General features: G+C 48.7%; 1 protein-coding gene across 1 annotated transcript in view; it reads right to left on the bottom strand.

The window, feature by feature from the left end:
* The window catches only part of GALNT2 (polypeptide N-acetylgalactosaminyltransferase 2), a 172,690-nt gene that overhangs the window by 35,448 nt on the left and 110,897 nt on the right, over positions 1–26,345 (bottom strand). The window contains exon 3 of the mRNA XM_065893867.1: positions 20,547–20,700. Coding sequence (XP_065749939.1) covers positions 20,547–20,700 — 154 coding nt within the window. The remainder of the gene's footprint in view (positions 1–20,546; positions 20,701–26,345) is intronic.

A 26,345-nucleotide genomic window follows, 5' to 3' on the forward strand; every position in this document is an offset into this window, starting at 1 on the left:
ATCAAGTGCAGGGAGCTCCTGAGCCCTCGGGGTGCAGAACGAACCCGGGGAGGCTTGTCTCTGACGCAGATGCTACACTTGCGGTTGGTCGAGACACTGATGACACAATCAAACACACGTCCTCAGACTGGGAAGCGAGAGGCTCCGTTTAATATGGTGGAAGGCTGCTCCGTGGTGTGGAGAGGGGCACAGAAACACACCCTCTACCCCACGCCCCCAGGGTGCCTCCCCAGCCCCACCCCAGCTCATCTGGCCTGTGGTAGCCTTGGTAACTGAGTGATCCGAGGCACTTCATCCCCGTAAATCTTTTCTTTTTAATATGTTATTCTTCTTTTTTGTTTTAAATTAAAAAAAAAAATTTTTTTTGACCGCACTGTGTGACTTGTGGGATGTTAGTTCCCCGAACAGGGATCGAACCCGCGTCCCCTGCAGTGGAAGCACGGAGTCTTAACCACTGGACCACCGGGGAGGCCTGGCCCTTACAATCTTGCCTGGTTGTTGGGACAATCAAATAGCAAAGAAGGACTCTGAATACTGGAACGGTCCCTGTCGTCCTAATGAGGGTTACCATATGCATGGGGCAGCTGTGTGCCAACAGTGCCTGTGGGGATTACCTAGGCATCTTTCCCACCCCTCTAAGCCAGCAGGGTCCCCAGAGAGGGGTGTAGACCCCACGACCCTAAGCATTCAATACCCAGCCCGCGTTGTGACCATGCTCTGGAGTCCCCCGTAGGAGGAAACCTCTGGCAAATGGGGACCCTGAGTGTCAGTCTCCACGGCAGTGACTTCTTACTGCGCATCCACAGCAGGTCTTCCCACCGTGTCTCAGCTTCCCAGGAGACACCTCAAGGGGAGACACCAGGATCAGTCACGATTTTTCAAGGTTCCGGTTGCTGTCACATGCATTTCTCTTTACAAATTATTAAACAGGCATTCTGGATTCATTCAGCCTATGATTTTAGTTTGAGTCTGCCCCTGAGAGAAAATTTAGCTTTGATTTGCTGACAACAAAGCAAAGCAAAGCAAAGCATGGGGAAAAAAAAATAAGCAAAAAAAAAAAAAAAAAAAGTATCTCCCTGGGTTCACAAAGCTAAGGATCAAGTCTTGGATCGTGATCAACTCAGTGTGGTAATGAATGTCCTGTGGCCTGTTTTTCCCAGGTCGTCACCCCCATCATCGTGGTTACGTGCGCAAGACATTTCAAACATAAAACCTAGAAGATGGGGCTTCCCTGGTGGCGCAGTGGTTGAGAGTCCGCCTGCCGATGCAGGGGACGCGGGTTCGTGCCCCGGTCCGGGAGGATCCCACATGCCGCGGAGCTGCTGTGCCCGTGAGCCATGGCCGCTGAGCCTGCGCGTCCGGAGCCTGTGCTCCGCAACGGGAGAGGCCACAGCAGTGAGAGGCCCGCGTACCGCAAACAAAACAAAACAAAACAAAACAACCTATAAGATGTTATACAAGTGCCCACGCACCCTCCACTCAGCTTTTTCAAATCTTAATATTTTGCAACCTTGGCATTTGATGCAGATTTTTCTCTTAGCATGTTTCAAAGTTTTATTTTACTGTTATTGAGAGTGCCACAAGTAACTGGGTTTTTTTCTGGCTGCGCTGGGTCTTCGTTGCGGCACGTGGGGCTCTTCATTGTGGTCTTCTCTCTACTTGAGGCGCACGCGTGGGCTCAGTAGTCCCTGCGGCACGTGGGATCTTAGTTCCCTGACTAGGGATCGAACCCGTGCCCCCTTCATTGGAAGGCAGATTCTTAACCACTGGACTGCCAGGGAAGTCCCTGATTCAGATTTTAATATGAAACAAAACCTGACATGTAATAGTTGTAGGGCTGGGATGTCCTTCCCACCTCAAATCCCATCTTCACCAGCGGTAACCACTACCCTAAATCTGGTAAATCAGTATTCCTGTGTCTGTCTTCAACGAACTACATGTGTACATCTTCACAAATAACACAGAGCCGTGTTCTGCATATATTCAAAACGTGTATGGGTGACAATGCACTGTGCTTTGCTTCTCCGCCTTTGGGAATGTACCTGTCTTGACATGCACGGCTCTATTTCATTCACACCCACTGCTGCACAGCTGTCCCTTGTAGGAACACACCACATCCAATCCCTTTCTGCTGATGGCCAATTTCTCTCTGTTAGGAGTAATGCAGCCATGGACACTGTCTTTTTACATATGTGAGAAAGTTTCTCTGCATCATTTGCCCACAGGTAGGACTACTAGATTTACTTGCTTCAGCAAGCTGATCTCCAAAGGCTGTTCCCAGCTTCACTCATCCACAAGGGTTCACACGGCTCCATATTCTAACCATCTCTTGATAGCATCAGATTTTTACATTTTGCCCACCAGGTTGGTATGAAATAGCCTCTTATTATTCTAATTTTCATTTCCCTGATTACTAGCGAGGGCATACATCTTTTCATATGTTTATGAGATGATTAGATAGTTTCTTCTGTTAACTGCCTGCTCATACACTTGTCCACCTTTTACATCATTATTGTTATTATTTTAATAAATTTATTTATTTATTTTTTTGGCTGTGTTGGGTCTTCATTTCTGTGCGCGGGCTTTCTCTAGTTGAGGCGAGCAGAGGCCACTCTTCATCGCGGTGCGCGGGCCTCACTATCGCGGCCTCTCTTGTTGCGGAGCACAGGCTCCAGACGCGCAGGCTCAGTAGTTGTGGCTCACGGGCCCAGTTGCTCCGCGGCATGTGGGAGCCTCCCAGACCAGGGCTCAAACCCATGTCTCCTGCATCGGCAGGCAGACTCTCAACCACTGCGCCACCAGGGAAGCCCCATCATTGTTACTTGATGATAGGAATTTATATATTCTGGATAGTATCCTTTGTCAGCCATATGCACTGCAAAAATCTTCAAGTCTGTGGCAGATCCTGTAATTCTGTTTAAGATGTCTTCTGTCAAACATAGTTTTAAATTTTGGTTTCTCAAACTGTGGCCCTGGGGTAATGTTCAGAAAAAGGGTTTCTAACCTAAGGCCTGTAATATAATTTAGTAGATTTTCTTCCAAATACTTTAACTTTTACAAATGCTTTTAACATTGAGGTTACCCATCTACCTGCCTAGACATATTTTTATGAATGGTATGACTAAGTAATCTCGTTTTTCCCCATATGGTTAGCCTGTTGTCCCAGTGTCGTTTAACCGTTTACTACGTCATTGCCGACTTGTGCTGTCACACCACATTTTATGTGTGTCCGCGGAGCCCTGGTCCCCTCCCGCTCTGTGCGTCTCTCTGTACTCGTCCCCCACTACTGCCTGGCTGTGGCTCTGAAGCAGACCTTCACATCTGACAGGTAAGCTGACCGCCATGCGGTGTTCCTCAAGGCTTTACGGGCTATCTGTGGTCATCTGCTTTTCCTTATGAATTTAAGGATCAGGTCTTTAAGCCCCGTATGATACTGCACTGAATTTATAGATTAATTTGAAGGGAACTATTATAATAATTTCTTTATAATATTGTTTTTTTAACGTCCTTCAGTTATGTTTTGTAATTATCTAGTTTTCTCCATAAAAGCCTTACGCCTCTTGTGTTGCATTTGCTCTTAAGAGCCTCACAGCCCTGTTGCTACAGGGCACGGGGTCTCTCCTCTTACATTTGCTCACAGGCTACTGCTGGCCCTGGCTTGTGGCTGTGGACCCTGCACTCAGCAACCTCACTGAGCTCTCTTAGTTCTGAGAATTTGTAGGTTCTCTTGGATTTTTCCATTCATCAATTCATCCACATGTTGTCCTCTGCTTTACACTTCTACATCTGCGGTTCTTGTCTTAATAAGGCACTGCTCATGGCATGCAACACAGCATGCAATAAAAAAGGTGGTAGAGAACACCCTTGCCCTGGTCCCATCTTCAAGGTGAATGCAATTAGGTTTGCATGAAGTGTAACGTTTGCCATAGATGTTTTACAGACACCTTTAATCAGGTTAAGGAAATTCCCTTACAAGTGCTAAAGTTTATGATTTTTTTCCCCCTTGCATCTATTAGGGGGATCATATAGCTTTTCTCCTTTAATCCGTTGAGAAAGAATACTATATTAATATAGCTCCTGCTGTTCTATCATTCTTGCATTCCTAAAATAAACTCTACTTGGCTATGGCTTTTTTAAAAAAATATATAGCTATGTTAGATATGCTAGTATTTGGCTTTGAATTTTTTCAATCTCTAACCATAACAGTAATTGATCTACAATCTTCTGTTCTTCTACTTTCTTTTTCCAGTTTCACAGCACGGCACTCCTGTTCTCAAGAAGCAAACAGGGCAGCTTTCCCTCTTTTTCTCCAAATTCTCTAAAATAGTCTGTGTTCTATGCAAACCCACTTGAGCCTTGTGAATCCGGGGAAGGCAAACTTTTTATCGCTGAAAATGTCTTCCATGGATTGTATGTATTCCTATTTTTCTATTTCTTGAATGACTCTGGTAATTTTCATGTTCCTAGAAAATTAAGCATTCCATATAAGTTTTTAAATGTATTATATTTGCATTAAAGTATGCTTACAGTTTTCTTACGATCCTTACAAACTCTACCTATAGTTATATATTTGCTCTTTTATTCCTGATATTATTTATAGTTAATTAATTAACTAATTTTTGTCTGCACTGGGTCTTCATTGCTGCGCGTGGGCTTTCTCTAGTTGGGGCGAGCGGGGGTTACTCTTCGTTGTGGTGCACGGGCTTCTCATCGCGGTGGCTTCTCTTGTTGCCGAGCACGGGCTCTAGGCATGTAGGCTTCAGTAGTTGTGGCACGTGGGCTCAGCAGTTGTGGCTCACGGGCTCTAGAGTGCAGGCTCAGTAGTTGTGGCACACGGGCTTGGATGCTCTGCAGCACGTGGGATCTTCCCACACCAGGGATCGAACCTGTGTCCCCTGCATCGGCAGGCAGATTCTTAACCACTGAGCCACCAGAGAAGCCTTCCTGATATTTTTTAATTGTAGTTTTTATTTTTATCAGTATTCTTAGAGATTTCTAATTTTTGAAAATCAAGCTTTATATTACCCTCTTATTGTTTCTTATTTTTCTAGTTCATTAATTTTTTCCTTTTCCTTCATTACGTCCTTCCTTCTATTTTGAGGTTTACCCTGGTTTTTTGTTTTTCTTTGTAACTTCTTGATTCACAGAGCTGCCCTACGGCTTTAAATCCAACTGAATTCAATCACTGGAGAAACAAAGGCAGTTCTGTACTCAACAGAGAGGAGGATAGGGTGAACCGGGGAGAGGTGCCAGTAGGTGTAATGAGTAGCTTTAACTCTGGGAAAGAGCGACGTGGCACCTGCCTCTGCCCTGCACCAAGGTACACACGTAGGGCGGTGCCTGGGGAGATGGACAGCAAACAGAGCTCTGGGCTGCTCTGACCTCGGTCTCTCCAGCAGACCCAGCACCTGAAAAGGTGCCAGTCTCCACGTGTACCCTCAGTCCAGGCGAGACAAACCATAAGGGCTCATGTGGGGGTCAAGCTCAGACGGCGGGGCCAGGAGGGTTCAAAAGCCAAGCGAGGGCTTCCCGGGTTGCGCAGTGGTTAGGAATCCACCTGCCAGTGCAGGGTACATGCGCGTGGGCCCAGGTCCGGGAAGATCCCACATGCTGCGGAGCAACTAAGCCTGTGCGCCACAACTACCGAGCCTGCACTCTAGAGCCCGCGAGCCACAACTACTGAGCCCGTGTGCCACAACTACTGCGCCCGTGTGCTACAACTACTGAACCTGCATGTCACAACTATTGAGCCCTCACGCCTAGAGCCCGTGCTCCACAACAAGAGAAGCCACCGCAATGAGAAGCCCGAGCACTGCAACGAAGAGTAGCCCCCGCTCGCCGCAACTAGAGAAAGCCCACGTGCAGCAACGAAGACCCAACGCAGCCAAAACTAAATTAAATAAATAAATTAAAAAGAAAGCTAGATTTAAAATGTTTCCTATGTAGTACTCAGTGAAAAGAGCAGGCTGCCCAACAGCAACTGCAGTATCGTGTTGTTTATATAAAACGACATGCATCTAACTACTGGAGGATATAGGAGACAGTTCAGGAAGGATCTACTCTCTTAGCAATTTTCAAATATACCGCACGGCGGTGTTAACTACATCACATCCCCAGAACTTGTTTACCTTATAAATGGAAGTTTGTACCTTGTGATCACCTTTATCCAATTCCTCTGCCTTCTACCCCTGCCTCTGGTAACCAAATCTGATCTCTTTTTCTATGAGTTTTTAAGAGTCCACATATAAGTGAGATCATACAATATTTGTTTTTCTTTGTCTGAATTATGTCACTTAGCATAATGCCCTCAAGGTCCATCCACGTAGTCAAAAATAGCAGATTTCCTTCTTTTTACGGCTGAATAACATCCCATATTTGTGTGTGTGTGTGTGTGTGTGTGTGAGTGTAACGCTTTCTTTATCCTTTCATCCATCAATGGACATTTAGGTTGCTTCCATGTCTTGGCTATTATAAATATGCTGCAATGAACATGGGGGTTCAGATTATCTCTTTGAGACAGTGATTTCGTTTCCTCTGGATGTATACCCAGGAATGGAATTGCTGGGGTCTATGGTAGTTCCATTTTTAATTTTTGGAGGGAACTCCATGTGTTTTTCAGAATCTACATTCCCACCAACAGTGCACAGGGTTCCCTTTTCTCCGCAAACTCACTAATACTTGTTATCTCTGGTCTTTTCGATGAAAGCCAATCTGAGGTGTGAGGTATCTCATTGTGGTTTTGATTTGCATTTCCCTGATGATTAGCGATGTTGAGCACCTTTTCATGTACCTGTTGGTCATCTGTATGTCTTCATTGGAAAGATGTCTATTCAGGTCCTTTGCCCTTTTTTTTTTTTGCGGTGTGTGGGCCTCTCACTGTTGTGGCCTCTCCCATTGCGGAGCACATGCTCCGGACGCGCAGGCCCAGTGGCCATGGCTCACGGGCCCAGCCGCTCCGCGGCATGTGGGATCTTCCCGGACCGGGGCACGAACCCGCGTCCCCTGCATCGGCAGGCGGACTCTCAACCACTGCGCCACCAGGGAAGCCCCTCCGCCCATTTTTTAATAGGATTATTTTTTTTTTTTTTGCGATTGAGTTACATGAGTTTTTTATATGTTTTGGGTATTAACCCCTTATCAGACATATGATTTGCAAATATTTCCTGTCGGTTGTTCTTTCATTTTGCTGGTTGTTCCTTTTGCTGTGCTCACCGCCTGTTTATTATTGGACCCTCGAGCTTGACCTGCACACTCCATGACCTCCATCCTTATTTTCTCTCTACTGCATTTAACATTGTCTTATTCCATATAATTTGATCATTTATTTTATTCTCTTCTACTTTCACTCCCTCACTGTAAGCTCTATAAAGGCAGAGATTTTTTTATCAGTTTTGTTCATTGCTGTTTCCCCAGTGACCAGAAAAATACCTGTCACGTGGCAAGCACTCAAATCCTTGCAGAATGAACAAAGGAACGCAAGAATCAAAAGAAATCAACACTGAATAACATAAAATTTTGAATCCAAGTGCGATATTCCTATTGGGATATTTCCTTTTTTAATAGACTGAATTTCCAAAGACATGAATTTTCTCTCTCCTCTCATCATTGTCAGACGGAGGAAATCATGGTTGATCCAATATAGTTAAGATGAGTGTTGACGGCGGTGGGATTGGCATATATATATACTCATAATGTATAAGACAGATAACTAATAAGAAACTGCTGTATAAAAAATTAAAAAGAAGATCAGTGTTATTTTAAGTCTGTACTTTTAATTTTACAGATTGAAAAGGGGATCTGGGTTCTTGCAGATTCCATCACTAGCACTCAACACCTCAGAGTACGTGTGGACGGGTCAGTTCCACGAGTGAGCAGGCAGCTGTTCTGGGGTAACAGCGTGGGTACGTCCACTGACAACACGGCTGCCGTCAAGCTCAAAAGAAAAGTTAAAAGGAATCCCTGAAATCACACTGTTTCAGAAAAGGTGAAATGTGGGGCCTAAATGACTGACGAGGTTGACACACATTTTAGACTGCTTTGGCTATTTCCTAAAATATACAAAAGATTTTTTTTTAAATGGTTCCATGGTGATGGTGAAGCAACTCATTTAAAAGTGTGGCTCAAACAGGATGGTTTGCTCAGACCCACAGAACAAAGCAATACTCTGCTGACCCCATTTGAATTGCTTTGATTTCTTCTGAAATAGGTAGGATTGCTGTTTCAAAGGTGTTTCTCCAACTGCTTTTGGTCAATAATGAAACCCTCCAATTCGTACTGCAGTGAGAAGACCCAGGTGCCCCTCAGTGTAACAGGTGTCACACGCGGGAGGCGAAATGTCTGCCCTCCATGCCACATCCACGTCAGGAGCAAAGCTCAGTAGAATAACAGTTCGCTCTCTACTCAAAGCCGATTTCACAAACTCACATGCCACTAGGCACATACAACAACAATACAATTACATCCTATATTTGTGTCGTTATTAGCAGTTTATGAAGTCCTTTCATAGACATCTGAGCCTAAGAACAATGTGTAAGATGGGCAGGGCAGGCATTGTTTTGTAGATCACAAGTCCAGGGTTTAGAGAGATTACTTCCACCTTCGTCTGGGAGTGAGCGGTAGAGACATTAACAAAAGCTACACTTCCCAACTTCAAGTCCACTGCTATGTCGATGTACTCTCATTTGGAACAGACATTGCGGCTCAGGGCAAAATTTATGACCTGTGAACTTCATACTGAATTTAGTTCCAAATAAAATACTCAGGTTTTTTTCTTGCTCTCAGTGATAGTCAAGTTCCTTGCTGTAGACCAACCTACCTGCTGAAAGCAACTAGAAATTTTTGATGAAACACACCAGAACATCTATTTGAAGGCACTGGAGTTTATTTAACAAGGCAGCCTGGGGCTGTAGGACCAGGTGCCAGGAAGGAACAGGAGCCCTGAGAATGAGTCAGACGTTCTCTGACCCTCATCCCCCAAACAGTGTGGAGCCCAGAGGCTGAACCAGCCCGGAGAAGCGATGGCTTTGCAGGTGGCAGCCACGCCGGGCTCCTGCCAGAGGCATGGGGCTGGGGCTCAGGGCACCAAGGAAGAGGGCCTCTGATAAACAGCCCAGACCTCCAGGGAGGATCCCAAAGGGCTGTTGCCCAGCAGCACAGAGATCTGGACGCTCACCAGCTCTCTCACAGAAGACAGAAGCCCAGCTCTATTCCAGCTCAATTCCAGCCTCGATCAAGGCCATCTGCCCTATCTTAACTGCCTGCCAGAGAGCAAAACTAGATCCTTTTCGGAGGATGAAAACATCAGCTACGGACTTTTAAATATCTCCGTATCTGTTCATACACAACAAAATACAATAACTGAAATTAAAATTCAATCGGTGGAGTTGAAAGCAGAATAGATTTTCAAAGCAGGGGAAAGAATTAGTGAACTGGAAGGAAGGCCAAGAGAATTATGTCCAGACTGAAGCTCAGGGAATGAAAAAGGATAAAAAAATATGGGAAAGAGTGTAAAGGGGGACACAGGACATGTGGAAATATCCAGGGTGGGGAGAGAAGACGGGGCACAAGAAAACTCACACGGACGCGACGCTACAGATTCAGGAACAGGCACAAGCCCCACCCAGGCTCAACCCAGGCTTAAGTATCCTCAAGGCAACTAGAGGACAAGGTCAAGATGCCTTCGAAAAGCAACAATAAGACCAACAGTCGCTATTTCTCCAGGGACAGTGGAGGCCAGAACATGAGTAAATGACGATGGGTGAGCGCAGAAAGTAACCGTCAACTTGGAAGTCTCTGTTCAGTGAAAGCGCTCTTCAAAAATGAAAGTGAAATAAAAGGTTTTTTCAGGCAAATGAAAGGACAGAATTCATTGCCAACAAATTGGCACTAAGAGAAATACACAAGTTGGATGAGAACTGGGGAAACAGTCTCGGGGGAAAAATGAAAAGGTAAGAAATGAGGCAAAATGGAAATAACAATGTGCGGGTAAATCTAAAGGATATTTACTGCAGAAAAACAATAAAAGGTGTCCAGTAGGGTTTACACATAAAAAGGGAATTGAACCATATGACAATAAAGCATAAAAGGGAGAGGAGGGGAAGCGGTCTGTGCATTATCCAGGAGAAAACAAGAGTATTCATTTATATTAGACTCTAATTAAAAGCTAACAGCTGGGGAGATACTTAATCCAAAGGAAGCATGCAAGGACGGGACAAGGAACAGGTGGGATGAATAGAACCCAGACAGCGAGACGCTAGTGTTATAACCCCCAACAGCCCACCAGCACTTGCGCTAAACGGGAAAGGACTAAAAACTCCAATTAAAAGACAAGACTGTCAGAGGGATCAAAATCCAAAATCCAACTATCTGCTACTTACAGGAGATACACTTGAAATATATATAAGGACACAAAACGACTGGAAGTTGCAAAAACACTGAATTAAAGCAAGGTGGTGTGTCTGCACTGATGCTGAAGACAAAAGCGTTACTAGTGATAAAGAGGGCACTTCGTAACGACAAAGGGTCACAGTCCCCACGAACACAACAGAAACTCACCAACAGGTCTAAATACAAAGGCTGGAGAGAGCTCCATGAAGCCCAATGCAGAGCGGGGTGTCACCCCTCCTGCTTCTGCCCCCCGCATGGCCAGCTCCTGGAGTCCACAGATGACGCTCCTGTCACCGCTGGGTTCCCAGGGTGACGGTGGGAAGGGGCACCCAAGAGAAAGACAGAAGCCTATATTGCTTGTTTAGAGCGATCTGACCATTTCTGCCCCAGTGCTAACCCGGAGGCACAGCTGGGAAACGGGGCCACAAGTGTGGACAGGCACTCGGGGATGAAGCTCTGCAAATGTTTGCTCACGGTCTTTCCAGAGACCTATGCTGGGCCCTTCAGAGACGCTAACACAGGCACAAGCTGGATCGCTATTGTGTAAGCCTTAGACTCCCTCCCAGGCCCAGAGCATTCTTTTTTTCAATTTTTTTCAAATAAAGTATAGCTGATCTACAATGTTGTGTCAGTTTCTGCTGTACAGCAAAGTGATTCAGTTATACACACATATATACCCTTTTTCATATTCTTTTCCATTATGGTTTATCAAAGGATATTGAATATAGTTCCCTGTGCTCTACAGTAGGACCTTGTTGTTCATCCATTCAATATGTAATAGTTTGCATCTGCTAACCCCAAACTCCCAATCCATCCCTCCCTCACGCCCCCTCCCCCCTGGCAACAACAGCTCTGGTCTCTATGTCTGTGAGTCTGTTTATTTCATAAATAAGTTCATTTGTATCATATTTTAGCTTCCATATATAAGTGTTATCATATGGTATTTGTCTTTCTCTTTCTTATTTCACTTAGTATGATAATCTCTAGGTCCATCCATGTTGCTGCAAATGGCATTATTTCATTCTTTTTTATGGCTGAGTAATATTCCATTGTATATATGTACCACATCTTCTTTATCCATTCATCTATCGATGGACACTTAGGTTATTTCCATGTCTTGGCTGTTGTGAATATGCTGCTGTGAAATAGGGGTGCATGTGTTTTTTTGAATTATAGTTTTGTCCAGATATATGCCCAGGAGTGGGATTGCTGAATCATATGGCAACTCTATTTTTAGTTTTCTGAGGCACCTCCACACTGTTTTTCCATAGTGTCTGTACCAACTTACATTCCCACCAACAGCGTAAGAGGGTTCCCTTTTCTCCACACCCTCTCCAGCATTTGTTATTTGTAGACTTTTTAATGATGACCATTCTGACCAGTGTGAGGTGATACCTCATTGTAGTTTTGATTTGCATTTCTTTAATAATTAGCGATGTTGAGCATCTTTTTATATGCCTGTTGGCCATCTGTCTGTCTTCTTTGAGGAATGCCTATTTAGGTCTTCTGCCCATTTTTCAATTGGTTCTTTTATTTTTCTGTTGTTGAGTTGCATGAGCTGTTTGTATATTTTGGAAATTAAGCCCTTGTCGGTCGCCTCATTTGCAAATATTTTCTCCTGGTCTTTAGGTTGTCTTTTCATTTTGCTTATGGTTTCCTTTGCTGTAGAGAAGCTTGTAAGTTTGATTAGGTCCCATTTGTTTATTTTTGCTTTTGTTTTTATTGCCTTGGGAGACTGACCTAAGAAAACAGAGAATGTTTTGCTTATGTTTTCTTCTAGGAGTTTTATGGTGTCATGTCTTACATTTAAGTCGTTAAGCCATTTTCAGTTTATTCTGTGTATGGTGTGAGGGTGTGTTCTAGCTTCATTGATTTACATGCAGCTGTCCAGCTTTCCCAACACAACTTGCTGAAGAGACTGTATTTTTCCCATTGTATATTCTTATCTTGTTTGCTGAAAATTGACCATAGGTGTGTGGGTTTATTTCTGGACTCTCTATTCTGTTCCATTGAACCATATGTCTGTTTTTGTACCACATTGTTGTTTTCTTTTATAAATTTATTTTTGGCTGTGTTGGGTCTTCATTGCTGCGCACGGGCTTTCTCTAGTTGCGGCGAGCGGGGGCTACTCTTCATTGCAGTGTGTGGGCTTCTCATTGCAGTGGCTTCTCTTGTTGCGGAACACAGGCTCTAGGCGCACGGGCTTCAGTAGTTGTGGTGCATGGGCTTAGCTGCTCCGCAGCATGTGGGATCTTCCCGGACCAGGGCTCGAACCTGTGTTCCCTGCATTGGCAGGTGGATTCTTAACCACTGCACCAGCAGGGAAGCCCCACACTGTTTTGATTACTGTAGCTTTGTAGTACTGTCTGAAGTCTGGGAGGGTTATGCCTCCTGCTTTGTTCTTTTTCCTCAGGATTGCTTTGACAATTCCGGGCCTTTTATTGTTCCATATAAATTTTAGGATTATTTGTTCTAGTTTTGTGGAAAAAGTCACGGGTAATTTGATAGGGATTGCATTAAACCTGTAGATTGCTTTGGGCAGTATGGCCATTTTAACAACGTTAATTCTTCCAATCCAAGAGCATGGGATATCTTTCCGTTTCTTTGAATCGTCTTCAATTTCCTTTATTAAATGTTTTGTAGTTCTCAGACTATAAGTCTTTCATCTACTTGGTCAGGTTTATTCCTAGGTATTTTATTTTTCTAGATGTGACTTTAAAAGGGATTGTTTTTTTACATTCCCTTTCTGATATTTTATTGTTAGTGTAAGGAAATGCAACCAACTTCTGTGTGTTAATCTTGTATCCTGCTACTTGGCTAAATTCGTTTATCAGTTCTAGTAGTTTTTGTGTGGAGTCTTTAGGGTTTTCTATATATAGTATCATGTCATCTGCATATAATGACAATTTTACCTCTTCCCTTCCAATTTGCATACCTTTTATTTCTTTTTCTTATCAGAGTGCTGTGGCTAGGACTTCCAGTATTATGTTGAATAGAAGTGGTGAGAGTGGGCATCCTTGTCTTGTTCCAGATTTTAGCGAGAAGGCTTTCAGCTTTTCACTGTTGAGTATTATGTTGGCTGTGGGTTTGTCATAAATAGCTTTTATTACACTGAGATATGTTCCTTCAATGCCCAGAGTATTCTTTAATCGAGATGCAGACAAGGCCTGAAACGGTCCCAAAAGAACATGTAAAGGGAAGAAAAGAGTGGTCTGGTGCTACAAACTTGGAGTTGCTTTTATAAAAACACTAAAAATCATAAAAACAATTGAGCAAGCAGAAAGCAAAGCGGCAGATGATGCATAACGGCATGGTTTCGGTCTGGATTTTGCACGTAAGGTGCACGTTAGCCTCTGCACTGCGTTGGGGGGAGGTGTGAAGCAAAGAGCCTTGCCGTGGCCCCTCCCACTGCCTGGCCACACCGGCTCCTGCACCTGCCCGCCTCTCACGCCGGGACAGGGAGGTCACACTGACGGCACACAGGCAGCAGCCTCACCCCCCTCAGGGCACGAGGACGTCCCAGGGGAACGGAAACAGCACATTCTGCCATTACACTGCCCTGGAGAACCTGAGGCGGGAAAAAGAGGAACAAAAGCCTCGGTTCTTCTCAATTTCTCGGGATTCTATCCGCATGTGGTCAGCTGCGAACACAATTTCTCAGGAGTTTGGCTGCAAGCTACCAACACCCAGGCCTTCCTGCTTTTTGGGTGCCTTTGGGCCTCATGCCGAAGACTCCTGCCTGAAAACTGGGAGCAGACAAGACACTTGTGCAGAGCGGATGGCGAGGCGCTGCGTCTAGAACGTACAACTGTCAGCAGGCACCTGGCCACCGAGAGCTCCATCCCTCCTTCCCTCCCCTCCCTGTGCGACCTCAGGCAGGTGGTCCCACGCCCCAGCGGTGGCCCGGCTCTCCCACCTGCCGTACGGACCGGGATAAAGCACGTGGCACAATGACAGTAACGTCCAGGGCTCCTGAGGAAGGGCTCCAGACACAGAGGGGCGCCTGGACAGGGGCCTCGGGCCATCTCACCTGCCTCTGCCCAGCAGGCTGGGGCCACCCTGCCTGAGCTGCCCTGCCGGACGTGGGCTCCGCAGTCGGGGGCCTCTGGGGACTGGCGTGCGAGGTCACCCAGAGAAGAATCTCCCTGCTGACTCCGAAGGAGCCTCCGCTGACAATACAGTGAAAGCACAGAGAAGCTGAGCGCAGGCCAGGACACCACCCAGTGTCCGGCAGTGCGTGGCTGTGGTCATTGTGGAACAGGCGTTTAAGGCTCGCTGTCACGCCACAGCCAACCCACTGCCCCGACAGCCAAGATGCCTCCGAGGCCAGCAAAGCCCAGAGCAAGCAGCAGGCCCCGCTCCGCGGAGCGCCAGCCCCGCCGACCAGGACCCTGCCCACGGGGCCCCATGGGCCCGGAGCGGGTCCGCCAGGCCCCCAGCTGGCCCTTCGAATGGGGAGCAGGTGGGGCAGCGGCCACGCCGGAGGCTTGGTTGTGCGTGCTCATGAAACACGACTTCTGTAAGAAAAATGTAACGAGCAAACAAGGCTCTTGGCCCCCGAAATGAGATCCCCTCCGGCACCCCACTGACAAGAAGCGGAGACGCCCTTCGGAGCTGGGCTTCCTCTTCCTCCCCCAGATCTGCTCTCCTAAAAATAAAACAGAATCTCACAATAATGGCCTTCAAAGCTTCACGCCAAGCTGCTGAGTTTACGTTGAGAACTTTTCCTTGGCTTCAACAATGTTTACTCTTCCCAAGTAAAAGTGAAGAGTCTGGACGGCATCCCTCTTACAGCCCTTCATCCTGATGAGCCGCTCTCCTAAGACAACCGACATCCACCCGGACGCTCCACCAGAGCAATCAGCACAGCCCATTACTGAAGTGCCTGCCCACTGGATGACATTTTCTAAAAAACAAAAGAAAAGGAGAGAAAAAAAAAAAAACAACAACCCAGCCCCTCACGAGTTCTGATCTCTGTTTGGGCGGCATTAAAGCCAGACATTTAAAAACTGGTCAAAACAGAGTCCTTTAGTGATTCTTTTCAAGGAAACAAAACCAAACCTTACGACTGTAATTTATAAGTTGAGTCAACACGATGTGTCCTTGATGGAAAGGCCGCCGGATAAACCCACCAGGTGTGGGAATTGCACGAAGTCCTCTCCCAGAGAAGGACCCTCGTGGGGTCGTGGTTGATTGAGGCAGCTCTGGTCTCAAGAGCAATACTTCAGTTTTAGACACAAAGGTGTTCCAAGACCCTTCATTTTTAATTTCGTGAGAAAAGGGAAAAGATGGAACTCTCTAACGATTTAACTTTTGAAAGCCGAAGGAAATCTGTTTCTTGACCAAGTGGTTCTCATTTTTAAGGGACTTAATACATAAGTAAATGAAAACGAACAGTGCTGGCTGACGGGGGAGAGAAGAAAACAAGATAATGTTTCTCCCCCAAGGGTTTATTCGATTTTACTTACATAAACAATTTTAAAGTAAACCAGCTCGAGCTCTCCCCGGCAGACAGAACGGTGTTCCATAAACCTCCCGGGCTCTGCCCCACTTCTACGCTTCACTTCCCCATCAGACGCAACTCTGGACAAACAGAACACCAGAAAACAGAACACAACACAAAACCCTTCTGAGCCAGATTCTGGAAAGGCTTTAGCAGGGAGACGGCCCTCCCCTCACGCCAACTCTGCTCTAAAAGGTGGCACAGCATCTCTGCCGGGGCCTCGGCACCGCGTGAGGTCTGAGCCCCTGCAATGCTGGACTGGACCAAGTCAGCCTGGGCCTTAAATTCACTCTCAGTGTTGGAGCATCCAGAGCTGGTCCTGGGCCGCTCTCCTCCCTGTCTCTGTTCATTGCCTGGGGGATGATGCCCCACATCATGGCTTTAAGTACCACCTGTGCACTGAGCATTCCCAAACTCACATCCCCACTAAGACCTTTCTCCTGACACATTTCCAAACACCTACACAGCAGGTCTGCCCACCTTAGATGCTTAATGCACCTTGGACTTAACGTGTCTGGATTTCACCCTCTGACGTGTCCCCTAGACCTGCTCACCCACAGCTCCTCCGTCTCACGAGGGGCCGCGCTCTGAGCCACCTTCCTTGTCTACCCATCAGCCCATCCTGCCGGCCCTGCCTTCAGAATATGCCCAGGTGTGACCGACTCCCACCTTCGATGCTGAGTCCCATTACCTTTTGCCAGGACAGTAACAACAGCTTCCAAAGGTGAGGCGGGGAGAAACAAGCTGTCTGAAAAGGCACCTTCTAAATTCCCATTGGTTTAATTTGGTTTTAAGTCTTGATAATTTATTTGAAATTTCAAATAACATTAAATGAGGTAGAAAATCTTTTTTTTCTTTTTCTTTTTTCTTTTTGAGTTCTCAACTGTATTTTCAAGACTAGGGCGGGCTACCGTCTGTCTAATTTCTAAGAGACTCTAAGAATTCCTGTATGTCATATCAAGTATTTCATACACAGAAGGCTTTTCTATGCTTCCTCCTTCACGTAAATATTTTTTCTTGGCACATTCTTTGTTATATACTTAATAAAAGGTAAATAAAGCATAACCCCAAAGTATGGGGTTTTTGTTTGTTTGTTTGCAAGGCTCTGAACCTGATTCCTTGGATCTACCCCAGAAGACAGTGAAGAAGGGGTAGATTGTAACCGTGTCACTTTCCAGTCCTGGGAGAACCCGACACAGAAGACTCATCTTGGGGGTTCATCTGATCTCCCTTACTGCTTAGAAATCTCCTTTTCATCCGCCTTTGTTCTTTTATGACTCTTCATATTATTAGTGATTTACAGGGCACTCACCATATACTGGCCACTGCACTAGGCAATTCACTCAACAAATACTGAGTTTACCAAGTGCCGGGAGGTGGCCGAAGAACAAGCCCGGGTGTAGCCCACTGCTCTATTGAGTACATTCAAATGATCATGTAAATAGGCAAGACACATGCTGTGTAGGCGGTGATAAGGGTCATGGAGAAGAATCAGGTAGGGAGATGCTGGGGCCGGGGCCTCACTCCTAGGGCAGGAGATCAAGGGAGGGTCTGGAACGAAATCTCAGGGGAGGAGGAGACAGCCCTTGGGAACATTTCTTTAACCCTCACAGTAGCCAGACCAGACGTCATCATGTTACAGCATCTCATGAAAGACAAAGGCCGCAAGATCGGGAACTGGAGAGTCCCGATTGCGATCAAGGTCTGTATGACTCCAAATCCCTTGTTCTTAATTAACCTCCACCTGCACTGCTGTCAGATTTATCACAAGTGAAGACTGAACTCTACTGGGCAAGCATGTCCATCGGTCTATAGAAAGAGAGATACTGCAGAGCCAAAAACTATTGTATTTATATAGGAAGGTCACACACTTTAACAGCCCTCTGTTAGATATGGAAGGAGACGGGATGGATGCAGAGCAGTAACTTGATCTCCTGAACCTGACAGTCAATAATATTGGTTGTTCTAAAGCTGATACTTTGAAGACAGACATGGCCTCAGTTCCAGGCATCAAATTGACTTTGGGGAGATTTTAATTTAGCCCAAACCCAAAAAACGTGGAAGGCATCCCAGCTGCTACTTTCACACATGCAAATGAACGTGACACAGTAGCTGGAACTAAAATTAAAGCCACGTAAAACACAGCCCACTGCGAGATGAACATTCAAACATCTGTTTGGACAAACTCGTATTTCAAAAACTGAAAAAAAAAATATATATATATATATAGTTTTGAGGACACTTAAGGGACTTGCAGTGGAGACAGAACCCCGGCCCACACGTTGATGAGCCATCAGAAAGGACACCCTTTTCTCTCAGCTCTGAAGGAAGGTCACAGCAGGAAAGCAGCTCTTAAACCAGTGAGGTGAAACCCACACCATCTCATGGAGATGTAATTCAAGGCGGTCAATTCCAGTTGCCAGGTACGATTTTTGTTTGTTTGTTTGTTTGTTTGTGCGGTACGCAGGCCTCTCACTGTTGTGGTCTCTCCCGTTGCGGTGCACAGGCTCCGGACGCGCAGGCTCAGTGGCCATGGCTCACGGGCCCAGCCACTTTGCGGCATGTGGGATCTTCCTGGACCGGGGCACGAACCCCTTGACCGCTGCATCAGCAGGTGGACTCTCAACCACTGCGCCACCAGGGAAGCCCCAGGCACGATTTCTGAGCTAGAGTCTGCTAGAACCTGAACCCGCTCCTGAGTTTAGGCCAAGCCCCTCTGAAAAGCCGCGCTGGCCCTTTGTGGCCTTCAGCCATTGCTCGTCACCACCAGGCAAGTTATGGACATCGCTGTCTGTGCAGCAAGGACAACCTTCGTGTCCCACCCATGAGCTGCGTGGAGCGGCTGGCACAGGCTGGCTGCGGTGGGCCCAAGAGCCTGGGGATGAGGGTGGCGGGTACGCGTGCGTGGGACCCTCCCGTGACATGCAGGCGGCTTCAGGACTCTCCCGGAGCCCGCGCGGTCCCTGGACCCCCGCTCAGCAACCCCCATTCCACATGGGTATCTACCAGTTACCCGGGCTGACTTGAAGCAGCAGCCTGGCACAGGGGCCGAGCAAAGCTGCCTTAAATATAAATATAAATATAAATATGCCTTAAATATAAATATAAATATAAATGAATGGGTTACAGGGAATATTAAGCAAAGACAATCTTCTGGGCTGGATTCAGAAAAATGATGAGATTCTTAGTATCCTGTGCAACATATATGTTTATATATCAATCATATGTTTCACATATTATATCACACACACACACACACACACATCCTGAGTCACACACCTGTGAGCTGTTCTGGGTACACAGAGCTGACTACAACCCCCCAAAAGCTTGATAAGGGCAGGGAGAGAGCACCTGTGTGGTTAGGTGGTGCTTACACGGTTACAAAGTTCCCCTGAAAGCACAAGAGAAAAATCCTCTTTCAAGGTGTGCTATTTAACTTAGAAAACAAAGCCAAGCATCAACACGTGTTCACGGGGAGCTTGGTCGCTCTTGTCTCTCTTCAGCTCACCTGCCCCTCATTCCCGGGAACTCACACCCAGAGAAATGGGACCCGGCTGGCCCTCTGGGGGACCAGGGCTGCCTGTCACAGCCCGGTCGCTGGCCTCCTACCCAGATGCCTCCAGCTCAGGACTCACCTGGACTCCCGTCACCCGGGTGCCCTGAACGCGCTGGACTGGAGCAGACTGTCCAAGGGCAGTGCTGCCCCCTCACCTCCTGCCACCCCGTCACCTCCCCATCCGCCAGAGCAGGGGAGGCTTCTCTGGCTGGAATCCTGGGACCCAAGTGCAGCGTCTGAGTTGCAGTGGACGTGGGATCCGCGTACCTTTACGTGATGGATGAAGGGCTCTACAAGTAGCCAGGTGAGCAGGAAGGCCTAGCGACCCAGGGCAACAGCTGCCCTCCAAATGTGGCTCCTTATTTTTTAATACAACAAGACTAACCATCTAAGGACCCCAGTGTGGACAGCCTCCCAATCAAAGATCGTTACCAGCAAGGTTCAGAGTGGCAGCGAGGGTCATGCTATCACTTTCCTAGTCAGTGGTGACAAATGCACATTTGAGCGTCTGGAGGCCCGAGAACCCCCGGGTCCCCGAGGAATCTAGGGAAGGACGTAGAGCAGAGCCTCCCACCAGCCCCAGCACTCGAAGTGGGGAGATGGCCCCAGGCCCCCGCCTCCGAGTTCTGCTTGGTTTAACATCGACCCTGCGGGGCTGTTTCTTTCCCCTTTCTGGTCTCTAGAACATTCCCAACGAAAGCGTCCCAGTAAGCAAGACGTTAGCACTTCCTCCCATTGAGCTTGTGAACGATGGAAAACTATTTTGTGAATGGATTTTAAAAACAACGAGTGACCAGTACAGAGGAGGGCAGTCACACCACTTTCCCTCGGTGACCCTCGTGCTCTGACCAGCGGCCTGCGGCCTCTGGACGTGCCGGGCGCGTCGCGAGGACTGGAACCTGGCCCCAAGCAGCCCTTTCACATCCTGCGGGTGAAGATCCTTTACCGTGTGCCTCGGAATCTTCCTAGTTTTCCGGCCCCGTAAAGACACGGCACACGCTGTTTTGCAGAGCAACAGAAAAAAGGAGCATCCCGGGGGAAGCTACTCACTGTGAGGTAGGAAGTGGCCAGGGTGGCGCCCGGCCGCGGGCTGACACTTACTGGTCATGCCTGGTGTCGGGGACGGCTCTGTCCATCTGCAGCTTATCGCTCTCCACTTGGTTGAACTTGTTGCGGGCATAGGGGTCCTGCCCGGAGCGGACCATCGTCCCGCCAACGTAAGCCTCCTGGTTAAAGTCCCGCCATCGCACTTTCCCTGCAAGGAGCAGAGCACAGGGTGTGGGACGCGGGCACGAGGGAGCAGAGCGCTCGGCCCCAAGGCCACGCGTCAGTGCGACTTCAAGGAACAGCGCCAGGGCTGCCGCTGCTGGCAGTTCTAACCAGCAAACCACCTGAGAGCAGGCAGCATCATGCCTGTAAACTGGCAACAGTTTGCAGCGTGAAAGTTAAAACCAAGACTTCGAGTATTTGTCCCTGAACAGAATTCTACGCCAGTCAAAGTATCCCTGAGAATGGCACCATTGACACTCCGTACAAAAGGAGATACGCTCTGCTTGTCCCACCTTTCGAGGGATTACAGTAATGCCAAAAAGCACCTCAGACACGGTGACAAAGACCCTGAACAAGTGAAAGTAAGGCACCCCATCGTGTGACAGCAGGCGGCACAAAATAAGTGTTTACACAAAAATAACACCCCCAAAGAACAGGACACCTAAACAACCCCGGAGAGACCTCCTCAGAGATACTTCCTGCAGCCACTGCCACATCGACCCCGTGACGTGGTACGTGAAGTCTTTTCTGGCACACTCACACTCTGGCACACTGACGTCCTGGGACACACACGCCCTGGCAGCCTCACATCTTAGCACATTCACACCCTGGCACACTCACGCCCTGGCACACACCCCCTACACGGTCACATCCTTGTACGCTCATGTCCTGGGACACACATGCCCTGGAATGCTCACACCCTGGCACGCTCACCCTGATCACACTCATGTTCTCAGCAGGAGGGGACGGACACCGAGGTAGTCTGGCCTGGCCACACATACGTTACCTTGACTCCACTGCCTGGATTAGCCGTTGCGGCTCCAGGACCCAGCACAGGGTTCTCCAAGAACACGCACTGGCCGGGAAGTTTGTGCCAGGGTTGCGTAAGGGCAGTGCTGGTGTAGCCTGGGATCTGGAGGGAAGGGCACTGCTGGGTGGGGTGAGCCTGGACAAGCCTGGGCGTGAGAAGGCAGAGAGACGAGCAAATGCACCGATACTCAGAGGAAGAACAGTAGGAGGAAAGAGTGACTCGAAATCAAAAAGAGCTGGGACTTAACTGTCCACCTGCCCCACCCCGGGTTGAAATCTGTTTATCACTTGCTACCTCTATGACCTTGGACAAGTTATTCATTCTTTGAAACTAAGTTTCCTAAAAATAAATAAATACATAAAATGAAAAAAGATTTTTCATGAGGATTTAATATGCCAATTCAGTAGATGTGCAAACTCAAACCAAATTAAAATATAAAAAAAAAGAAAGGGAAAGAAAAACAGTAACAACAACCCCTGTCCCCTTGAAGTGGTAACGCTCTAGTGGCCACAGTGCCGTGAGGAAACAGAGAAACAGGAGGCCAAGGGGCGGGCAGCTGGGGGCTGCTGTTCTGCAAGGGCTGGTCTGACTGAGAGATGCCCTCACGAGGGAGGGTGGCCCTGTAGCCCCGGGGAAGAGCACGGGAGCCGCAGCACCAAGGCACCGGGGTGGGGCAGGGCCCCTTCTGCAGCGCGTCAAATGCTGGGCGTTTGGTTAAGATCAACAGTGAGTTATGACACTAGCATGTGTACCTACAGGCGTGCTTGCCGAACAAAGGCCCCTCTGCACACCATCAAAAGAATGCCATGTTCCTTTCTCTATTTCAGAGATGAGGAAACTGAGATCCAAGTCACCTGCGATTTGTTCCAGGTCGTAAGGAAACTTTCTATCTCGAAGCCCATCCGCGTTCTTGTTACAACTGTCCTGCGAGGTCAAAACCCCCATCTCATCACAGCTGGTTGCCATGGAAATGATGCTCAGGGTCACAGAGGTCCAGCCTCTCAAATAGGAAAGCAATTCCAAAACCCACGAGCTCCCAGGCTACGGGGTGATCCCGTGCCCCTGATAAATGTCTGGCTACGGGAGCTGGCCCGCATGCCACGTTCTCTTCCACCTAAGATGAAATGTTTCCAGCACACGTTTTCCACGCTGACAGCCCTAGAGATACCTATGGATCATCCACTCTCCCCACCTCTCTGCCTTCACCCTGTGCTCAGCACACCTAACCCTTCTCACTGCAGGACCTCACCCCTCACAGGCTACGTGAAGCAGGGGCCTCGGCCAAAATCTACCCCGGCTGCGCCGACCACAGAATCCAAATGAGCTGGCTCCCACTGATTTGTTTAATGGCCTGAAAACTCTTGACTGCCACAAAGAACTTGGAACTACGTCGCCCCATCCAAGGCCAGAGGAAGGACCATCACCCAAGAGATGCTCGTCTCTAGTTCTGCTTCTTGCGTGGAGAACTGGGGTCAGCAGGAAGAGGGCTGGTCGTCGGGCGTCTGTGTGGGGGGGTGGGGGGTAAGGCCTCTGCTGAGCTCCTGGCCCTTCAATCTCTTTGTGCCATCAGACCCCCGACCCCTTTCTGCAATAAGGCCGCACGGGGTTTCATGGATGCCTCATGTCAATCCGCTCCGGGGCTGGGGTTTTCCCTGCCTCGGCCCCAAGCCATTGCTGTGTACTAAGTGTCGACTACATGCTAGGTATCTCATTGGCTCCCGCGGGTACAACAGCGAACACAGAGCTGATGCCCACCTGTGGAGGTCACGCTCTGGGAGACTGCGGGGGGGGGCTGCAATAGACAAGAAGATAATGACCATGGTAACAACTGCACCACTGAAGCCTGAGCTAAGTGCTCAGACGGTGAGGACTGTAGTTCTACGGAAGCACCTAACAGAGGAGCCCGGTCTGGACGGAAAAGGGGGTGCCGGGAGGGGAGAGCCTCCTGGGGAAGGAGCATCTGAGCTGAGAGCTCAGCAGCCAGCAATGCAGTGGAGAAGAAGCCCTCTGTGACTTCACAGAAACACATCTTTCTTCAACCTCCGAAGAGGGTGTGACGCACCCCCCCAGCAGAGGCACCCCACAGTGACCCCTGCCCTCTGACATGACATCCTCTATAGCACTCCTGGGGGCCCTGCCTGACCCGGTGACAGTTAATTTCCCAAGGCACACACCATTTTACTGGAGACAGATTATAAATGACTTTATAGCTTAGTGATATGTTAGAGCGCAGCAGGGACTTTCAAAAATGTTCGACTATGACATACATCTCACATCGTGGCCCGGACGTCATGCTGTAAACGCACACACAGCTGAAACGAAGGTTTTCCCCTTGCTACATGTGAACATAATAATATTCTATTGTTTTATGTGGGTGTGACTCATAAAACTGGCTCCACACACTAATAATGGGTCAGACCCACCGGGCTGAAGAAGCATTATAGATCTCAGTTATTTCTGTATTACACAGAATTGCTAGGGTTGGAGCAGAGTCAGGAAAAAGCAGCGAGAGCAGGGTTCTCAGAGGGAATATATGCCGGGGTCCAACCCCAGGCAGGAAGGGAAGCAGCAAGTCAGAGGCTGGAGAGAAACCATCAAAACTGTAGATACCGCGTCTGAATATATTGACTTTTTTAAAAACGACACTTATAAAACATCTTGTATTTTTATCACCTCTTTAAAATCTTAGAGAGAGCATTAGAATAAGAGTTTCCAAAAAATACACGAAAATCTAGTGAAAATGGACTTGGCTAAGGAGAAGCAGTGGATGGAAAATACCCCCCAGATATGAAACTTCTCATGAGAAGACAGAAGCCAGCTTCATCACCGAGATGACAGGAAAAGAGAACAGGTGCTGAAACAACAGGAGGGGAGGAAGGGACCTTTACCCTGAGAAGGGCTGTGGAAACCGCTCGCTTATTACACTAGGCTCTGAAGGTCTTTGCGAGGAGATTCATTTCCAGAAGACAGGCCTTCCTAGACGTGGTCTGTGAAGCTGAAAGAGGGGCTGTGTGACCCTGAGTGTTGACACCTCTGGTTCTGTACGAAGGTGAGGCTTCCTGATGGTTCCGTCAGGCTGACACCCCCCTCCCCACTGACAGCCCTAAGGCAGCCTCCCAGCCCCTTCCACAGACACCCGTGGCCGCCCAAGTCCCCCCCCGCCAACCACCCTTCGAGGCCAAGATCGTCCCCTGATGGCCCTGTGGTTCCATTTCTCCCAGGGTCAGGAAGGGGCTCCTGACGGGCAAGGACCAGCCTCCTGCTTTGCCTGCGGCCCGGGCTTATCGTGGGGAAGCGCATCTCTCGGAAGAAGTCCCGGCTCCCACACGTGGTCTCCCGCTGCTGATACCCACACCTGAGGACTGTTCTCGAACGCACTGGACGTGGGCCTTAGACCTCCTTCCACTGGTTTACAGGCTTTTTCTAAATGGCGCCCTCTCAAGCCGGCCTTCCGTCCCCTCGGCCAGGAGCCACCGCAGAACCCGGGCCCCAGGGACAGGACCTCTGGCTCTGTGAACATTAATGACAGAGATCTGATCACCATTCTGGCCAGCCTCACCCCTTGGCCCTCCACGGGGCGAGGCCCGTGAGCTCTTACTAAACCCTCCCTGACCCACCATCCATGCAAAGCCCAGGCAAAACTGCGACACTAGAAGGCAGGGCTGTTTGGTTTTTGTTTTTTTGTTTTTGGGGTTTTTTTTTTTTTGCAGTACGCGGGCCTCTCACTGCTGTGGCCTCTTCCGTTGCAGAGCACAGGCTCCGGACGCGCAGGCTCAGCGGCCATGGCTCACGGGCCCAGCCGCTCCGCGGCATGTGGGATCTTCCCGGACCGGGGCACGAACCCGTGTCCCCTATATCGGCAGGTGGACTCTCAACCACTGCGCCACCAGGGAAGCCCAGGGCTGTTTGGTTTTAACGCACTTATTCCGCTCTGCCAGCTGCCAGCAGCCTCCCAGGGCGGCCACCTCCTCCAGGAAGCCTCCCTGGCATCCCCCGCTGCAGCCCCTCCCCAGGGCCTTCCTCACACGCTGCTCCATCCTGACAACGGCTTTCTCACACACCTATTGTCGCAGGGCCTCACAGGGTTTACCACTCCTCCATCTAGTAACTAACTCAAAATCCTGCCAAGGCTCACCTCTAACTGCTGTTTGCCCTGCTCTGCCGGCACCTCACCCGCTCAGCGGTCCCCAGGAACCACGTGCCCTGTCTGTTTACGGTCTGGACTCGGAGACGCATTCATTTAAAGCATCTGAGGTCTCTTCAGCCGCTCAGCCTTCAATATTCTCCTAACAGAATCGCTGTAGGCTTTCCAGTCTGGACATCAAGGTCTAGATGGAGAGGCCGGAGATCAGCTCGGTTTCCTCTGCCTCCTGCCGGGGGAGGGGGCGGGGGTGGGACGAGCAGGACGACGACTCAGCCTGTCACCCCACCCCCTGCCCCCCCCCCCCCCGCTGGCCCCAAGCACCTCCCTCGCACGGTCACCTGCTCGGGGACCAACCACCCCCAGTTCTCTGCTTCTCAGGAGCCGACAGGGCTGGAACCCACCACACAGCACACGTTTAATGACTGTTTAAAACCACACCCTGCAAAGCCCACGTCCGACCTCGGCATCCCATACAGCCTCCGATAGTTCTGTGGACGCACCCAGAGACCCAGGGCCCAGCGGTCACTCTGGCCTCCTCTTCTGCTCATCTGGTCTCTGATGGGAGCTCCTCACCCAGTGGCCCCGAGCCGTCCAGGTGGGCAGCAGGAAAGGGCACGGTGCAGCCGCTCCGGCCCTCCAGCCAAGACACACAGCATCCAGAGGCAGGGAGAAGCTG

This window comes from Phocoena phocoena, chromosome 16 (genome assembly GCF_963924675.1).
Source record: "Phocoena phocoena chromosome 16, mPhoPho1.1, whole genome shotgun sequence".
Classification (NCBI taxonomy): Eukaryota; Metazoa; Chordata; class Mammalia; order Artiodactyla; family Phocoenidae; genus Phocoena; species Phocoena phocoena.